Raw genomic sequence first — 7,160 nt, 5'->3', positions numbered from 1 at the left:
CCTTTCTCCCTCTCCCTCCCTCCCCGCGCATACTCCATACTCACCCTCCACCCGTATAATCAGCCGCGTGAGCCGACACGCGCTATAATTACAATAAATAACGCGGATCATACTGTAAAACAGAGAGAGAATACAGATCTGCACACGAGGCAGCGCGAGGCCCGACCGCGCGGGCGCGACAAATAATAAAGAGTGATGAATGCGGCGGCCCGGCAGGCTGCAGCGCTGCAGTGCGGCCTCCGCGTGAAAATGGAAAACAACAAAAAAATAATAATAATGAAAAAAAATAATCTGGCAGCTCATGCAGCATCTGCCGGGCAGCCTGCCGGGATAAATGACATGTCGCAGGTGCAAACGACATCGTTATATCGAGAAGAAGACACGGCAGGGCAGGGTGCTGAAAATCACAGCCACCTCAGTGCATAAACAGTCAAATGAAATGCAATATGGTGTTATTTCAGTAGGTGATTCTTACTTCTTACAATTGGTGAGATGTCGAAATTGACGATTGACAAATCATCAGGCGTAAACATACATTGTTTTTAAAAACTTTGGATCGTTTATTGGAAGTGCCCCCCCCCCCCCCCAAGCGCCTCCCCCCTCACCAAATCTAGTCAAGCCGCTGCCACCTCACTCTGTTTGAGTGATGCTAGCGATGAAGGGGCGAGAGAGGATCTTCCCCTCCCCCTCCTCCTCGCCCAATTTGCCTGCCGCCTTTTCTCCTGCTGCTGTCGCCCGGGCCGACAGGCCAGGCCCGCAGCAGGATCCGCCCTGGCCTCTCGCTCGCAGGCCTGCTGCGGCCTGGCCCGGCCCCACCCACAGGACTGCGGACGCACCACTATCACCATTAACCAACTTGGTGACGTGCTTAATGACTCCCGAGGGTTTGCACGCATTTAGGCCCGTCCGGGAAAAGGGGTTGGGCGGAGGGGGGAGGGGGCCAGCATCAACATGAACCCTTTAAGGAGTCAGCCCCACAACGAAAAGAAATCAGATCCATAGTGTAGGCGGGCGGGGGCTTCCGGTACAATGCTGATTGTTGGATTTATTTACTTGGAAATGTCAACAAGTGATCGCGTCGAAGTGACACGTAACGGGTTTGTTTAAACAGGCGTAATTTATGTTTGTGACAAACTTGTCTTATTAACCCACCTCAAGGTTCTGAAATGTTTGGGGAGAGAGCACATCCAAGGAATAATAGTCTTGACTCAGAATGACGTGCGGTTTTGGTTGTATGGTCTAGTAATTCTTACGACTTAGCGATGTGATTTTGAGACTCTAGTACAAGATATCTTGTAACAAGTAATACGTATTCTATGTTCTACGAGGCCATATCCAGCTCATGCATTGAGACGGACCTCACCTCAATTCAATTGAAAAGGAATATGGCGTCTTTGCGTTACAGAGTACACCACTTCCTGAGAGCAACACAGAAGTACCACCATTGCTGTGTGCCCCTCGCTTCCTGACCCTCCTCCTGCTGCTGCGGCTGCTGCTGTTGCTGCTGCTTGGTATTCATCGACTGACCGGTCGGCTCCGACCGCACCTCAACACGGAACTAATCCCCACTCCGTCTCCCCCGGAAAAGGGGGAGGTGAGGTGAGGTGGGGGGGGGGGGGGGCGGGGCGGCCGGCACAGCCCCACACTCGAGCTGTTGACTACACTAATGCCATCATTCCGGCTCATTCATCAACCGTCGGAAGCAGGACCGCCTCCTTCGGAAAAGCCTTCCGCGTCGACCTGCTCCGGGCGCGGGTCATCCATGAATTACGCCAGTGCCCGTGTGTGCGAGTGTTTGTGTGTGTGTGCGTGCCGTCTCTTTCTATACTCGGCTCCATTTCCCGCCCCAGCGGCACAATATCCCCTGCAGGCGGGACAGGGACGGGCTATATGAAACAGAATAAGGAGTCCCGCCGTTGGCCGTAACCAGTAGCATGATGCCATTCCGCTGCCGGCCAGGTTGCCGAGTTGCCGACCGGGCTGCCGGCCGCCTGTGCAGCTGTGCCCCCCCCCCAGTCCCCTTTCCCCCTACCAGCACGCATCCAATTTCCTTAAGAACCGATTCCATTTTATCGTCGAAAAGTCGATTCGAATGCGGCGGCATCGGCTGGCGCGACGCGTACGGCGGCCGGTGCGGACGGAGTACAGCGCCTCTAACGGACATGAAGCCGCGTTAAATGGCCACTAAAACGCATTCATTTACGTCTGGGAGAGAGGAGGGAGGTCGGGATAGATTGAGGTGGTGGTGGGGAGGAGGCAGAGAGAGAGAGAGACAGAGAGAAGAGGGGCAAACAAGAGAGATCGGTGAGGGGGACGTCATGGAGGCAACGGCGTAACCTTGCGCTAAACTTCCGACAAGCGTCTTCTTCCCTGGCGCGCGAGTTTTGGGACCCAGATTCCCCCCTTCGCGCCCTAACTATGGCCCCGCGCTACCACGCAGTGTTCACTACACTTACCTGGAGAGATTTTAATTTTCCGAACAAGTTAATGTTTTTGGAAAGAAAACGTTATTTCCGGGTTTTCGTGAAAATTTGAAAATAAATAAATATGGGGCTTTTTTCAAAACTTTCAAAATTCGTTTTTTTCCCCGCAAATTTTCCTGTTTATTTTCGACCTTTAAACTCAAATCTCTACACTTACCGCCATTTTCGGAACACAAGCTGTGTATCCGCCCGTGGATAAAAGAAGCACACACTTTGCCCAGCAGCCCAGTCCGGCACCGCCCCGCCACCATGAGCTACACCATTCAGGGCACACAGCTCGTATCCCTGCATGTGGAACGACTATGCCGCGAGCGCAGCGCAACGCGAACAACGGGGGTTTTGGGAGGGACAGGGAGAGAGGGAGGAGAGAAAATAAATTACATAGAAACGAAACCAAATGCAAACAGTGCTCTCAACACAAAAACCAAAACGCCGTTCGTAATCAACATGATTTTCCTACTCTTCATCTCCTTGTTTCGCTTTCGCGTTTATCTCCCTCTTGTTGGAGACGGCCGCGCCCTTGTCGGCCTCCTAGTGCTCTCCTAAAAAATCCTATACAAGCTGACAATACCTGGTGAGCTGCTCAGCAGGCGCCCAGCCCCGCCGGTCTGCGAGCCCTTTCCTTCCTGCCCGTGCCACTGTTCACTTCCGCCCCGGAGCGACATCGAATAATAAAATGCACCCGTCCGTCCCTGGGGAGAGCAGAGGCTCGAGCAGAGGCTGCCGCCACTGCTGGTTTGTCTGAGCGCTAATGGCCCCTAGCCTCCGCTGGGGGAAAGACCCTCCCTACACTGTCAAGATATTTTTTTTATCAACTTTTAAGTAGTGTTTAAATACCTTACCATTGTAAACCCGCTGCCGCCGCTGGGCAAGACGCTGCTGCTGAAACGGGAGGAGGAAGAGGGAGAGAGAGAGACGAGACGCATTGGACCAGGTGACGCGCGCTCGCTGCCATCCCTAGTTACACTTGCAAATCGACGATCGTGTCCGAGTGCCACTCCAGACACGGCGTGGCGGCGCGTGGCGGGCTCCGCCTGTCAGCCCCGTGCAAATATTTGCCACCGGGGAATGAAAGTCATTGTAAGAAAGCCAAGTATAGTACTGCGCGCGCGGACTTATTCGCCTCCACCCACCTTCATCCACCCGCCTCTCTCTGTCCCTTCTTCCGACTTGTTAGGGATCCTTTTGCTCGAGCCAATCTTGACTGTGGAATGAAAACCGGCCAAGGCGTGCCACTGCCCCCCCCCCCTCTCCGCTTCATCACCCTACTTCCCTTCTCTCTTCGCCTGGCCCCTTCACCACTCTCTGTCTCTTCAGTAAAAAAAAAGTGGGAAAAAGTTTGGCTTTGTGAATCAACCGTGCCGTCAGTCATTCTGTGGCACATCATTTCCTTGGCCCACCCCGTCCAGCCCAGAGGCCTGAGCAGAAAGAAAAGCAGCACTGGTCTGACGTAGAGCGATATCCGTCGATCGCGTAATTGGCTTTCACAAAGTTTTATTTTGTTTACACCTTCTCCTAACACGCACGGATTACCTTACATTTATTTTACGGTATTAGTAAGCGACTTTGAATGGATAAGTTCTAGATCCGACACGAAAAATTTGTCCTAAAATTACGATTGGTGAATAGCAGCAAAAGACTTTAAAACATACGATAACCAATTTTGAATATACATTTTTACTATATAGTAATCGCATCAGGATTTTCGCGATTGTCAGAATAAGCTTTGACAATGAGGTCACACTACTTGCTGAGCTAAAAAGTGATGCCGACTCACCTCTGGTCCCGGTAGCGGATGTTGACGATGAGGAAGAAGGAGCCCAGGAGCATGCCGACCGACGCGCACGAGGCGAGCAGCACGTACACGGTGAGGTTGATCTGTGAGTGCTGAATCTGCTGCAGCGTGCGGTCCTTAGGTGGTATGCCGCGGCCACCCTGCCACAGCACGGGCTGGCCCCGCGACAGGTCCAGCTGCTCAGTCACGCCGTTGAACTCGCCCACCTTGATCTCTTCACCACCTGTCACATACGTGATAATAATACTAATATGTTGTTGAGATGATAAGGACTAGAATATATTATGCTAGCAGTAGAGATGCAACGTTTCATAGAAATGAGTTTTGTAAAACAAATCTAAGAATTTTTTTTGTTGCTGTGAACCTTGGCTGTTGTCAACTGTTGAAACATTTTTCAGCACTTGAGTAGGTGCACTGACAGGACACATTTCCACTCACCTTGAAACTGCTTCAGGAGAATGCTGGCTTTTCTCTCGTTGTCGTAGAAGCGCACCGGTCCCTGGAACAGGACAAAGGCTCAATAAGCTACAGCACAACTGACAAACATACGCAGTGTTTCAATACAATAATGCATCAAGCAACCGAATGGCTGTTAGAATGGCAAGATACTCTATAAACAGTAGTGTGTGACACTCGAACACTAAAAAGAGCGTGTCAAAATGTGACCAACAATATCACACACTATTGTTTGGGACAAGTATAAATTTTTCAGTGTACGAAATAAGAGCAGGTGCATAATTTTCAATAGTTTAGTGTTAGAGGGTAGAGTGAAGGGAAAAGAGAGGGGGTGGAGGAGAACAGCCACCAAAAGGTGGCGTCCATCAACCGCAAACAGCTGTAACTTTGCTTGCTCGGAACTAATAGACGACCCCGCTTCCCGTTTCCGTCTCCTCAGATCTCAGACTGGGATAGAATAGAATGGAATACGTCTTTATTAGGGTACACCTTTGAAAGGCGACTTCACAGTCCCGTTAACATAAGGGCATCTATACAATGTGCCCCTCCCCCCCCCCCTTTTCCTTCATCTGTCCCACTCCTACAACTAAAATGGACAATTGAAAACGAGAGGGAGAGGAAGAGATAGACAGGGAGTAAGAGAGAGAAGGGGGGGGGGGGTCAATAAAGTCGCGACAAATCTGCGCTCTGATTATGCACCCCAAAAGTTTTCTGAGCCTCCCTTTTTCTTATTTACCAACTCTTTCTTTTACGAGAGTGAGTCGTGTGACACCATTCTCTGACTTCGACGCGCGCCTACACACACCCGTGCGCGCGCGCGGCCCTGCCGCCCTGCATATTATTGGGGATGCGCGCTGACGGCATTGCTCGCTAATTTGATTTAGATTTACTCCAGACGGCAAACTTGTTTCGAGTTGCAAACTGTGATGTTTCCCCTGTGGTAGTGGGGCGAGAAGTGCGGAGGGGGCGTCTGGACCTTGCCCTGGGGCTGGCGTGCTATTGTGTGGGTGTGGGTGCCCCGATGGGGTAAGCACATCTCTTAAACTACACATTAAATAAAAATTTGAACCTCGCAGTTAAGTTTGAATATGGAAAGATAATTTTGATATGTGACTAATTTTGCACACAGTCCACAGTAAAGCCGCATGAACACGGTGTCGACACAAATCCAGGCCGTGGCACTAAGAGGTGGTGCTGGGGATTTTGCGGCCCATCTGTGCAATCTGTGAATCTGTCCCTCCCACCTCGGTCCACCCTCCCTCTCTGACCGTTACAAACCCACAAGTCTGACCATGTCACGCAGGCGGTAATTAAGTTGGAATAAAGATGGAAGAAGAAAGCGCGTTAATCTCAAAGCATATAATTACTTTACGCAAAAAAGGAAAACAAAAGTAGGAATGTTTAAAGAGGACTTGGCGCAGTCCCGCACGCCGTTTCCACCAGTTTCCACCGCAGCGTTTTTGTTTATTTTTTGTTGTTTTTTAACTTCTTTTTTCCCACAAGCCGTCGCGAAGAGCGGGCAAAAAAGACGTTAGAGTGCGAGGAACGAGAGAGCAGGAGGGAAATGAGGTGAAATTGAAACATAGTGCTAAAGAAAAACGAGGAAAGGGCAGGAGATAGTCAGGTCATTAGTGCACACTGATTCATTGAACGTGATACTGCCACTGCGACCCTCCCGTGGAATCCCTAATCAAGCAGCTGAAGAGAAATATATTCATGACCTAACTAGAATTTTATTTTCTTCCGCAGCCACGCCACACGGGTTCATAATCGAGGAGGTGGGAAGGGGGGGGGGGGAAGCTTGGGAAGCGCCGGTAACCACGCTGTAGTGTGGTAGATGAAGCGCTGATTAGCACCGCTCTTCCCTGCAGATTCCTCGTCCGGCAAACGTTTCAATTTCAATCCCCCAACCCAAAAGAAAGGGAAGAAGGGGAGGGAAGGGGGTTGGGGGAAGCTAAAGTCGGGAAAATGTGAAATTGTCCGATTCGTCGACCGAAGAACTTTAATATTATACAGCAGAACTACGGTATGCCCCCCCCTCCCCCCTGCTCCACACGGATATTTTTGTCGCGTGCGAGAGTGAGGGCTTTATAATTCTTCTGCGCATGCGTAGTCTGAGGCAGATTTGGAAGTAGCAGCTCGGCAGATCCTTCCCGCCACTACTTCGCTCATCTGAAGTACCCTATTAAAAGCACAATGTATAGACTCGGACTGCATTGACGAGTAAGAATGGGGGTTCTCACGGTGTAATAAGGACCTGACTGCTTTCTCCCATCCTCCCTATTTGAGTTATCCTTGGAAGCGCGCCACGCCGCCGCTCTTATCACGCCGATCGCCCTATCGAACCGAATGCTTACGCACTGGAACAAAGCCAAGACCGGGGACCGCGAGGCCGCGCGAGGCCCATTCCTAGAGGAAGGGGGGGG

The 7,160-nt window shown here is 51.1% G+C and overlaps 1 protein-coding gene across 1 annotated transcript in view; it reads right to left on the bottom strand.

The window, feature by feature from the left end:
- LOC113204172 (gamma-aminobutyric acid type B receptor subunit 2) overlaps positions 1 to 7,160 on the bottom strand; it is a gene marked incomplete in the record, with an annotated part of 318,228 nt that overhangs the window by 31,243 nt on the left and 279,825 nt on the right. The window contains 2 exon segments of the mRNA XM_052270631.1: positions 4,261 to 4,501; positions 4,717 to 4,777. Coding sequence (XP_052126591.1) covers positions 4,261 to 4,501; positions 4,717 to 4,777 — 302 coding nt within the window.

This window comes from Frankliniella occidentalis, unplaced genomic scaffold, assembly GCF_000697945.3.
Source record: "Frankliniella occidentalis isolate FOCC.00 unplaced genomic scaffold, Focc_3.1 Scaffold131, whole genome shotgun sequence".
Lineage (NCBI taxonomy): Eukaryota > Metazoa > Arthropoda > Insecta > Thysanoptera > Thripidae > Frankliniella > Frankliniella occidentalis.
Note: the sequence above shows the minus strand (reverse complement) of the source record. Positions and strands in the feature narration are given on the sequence as shown.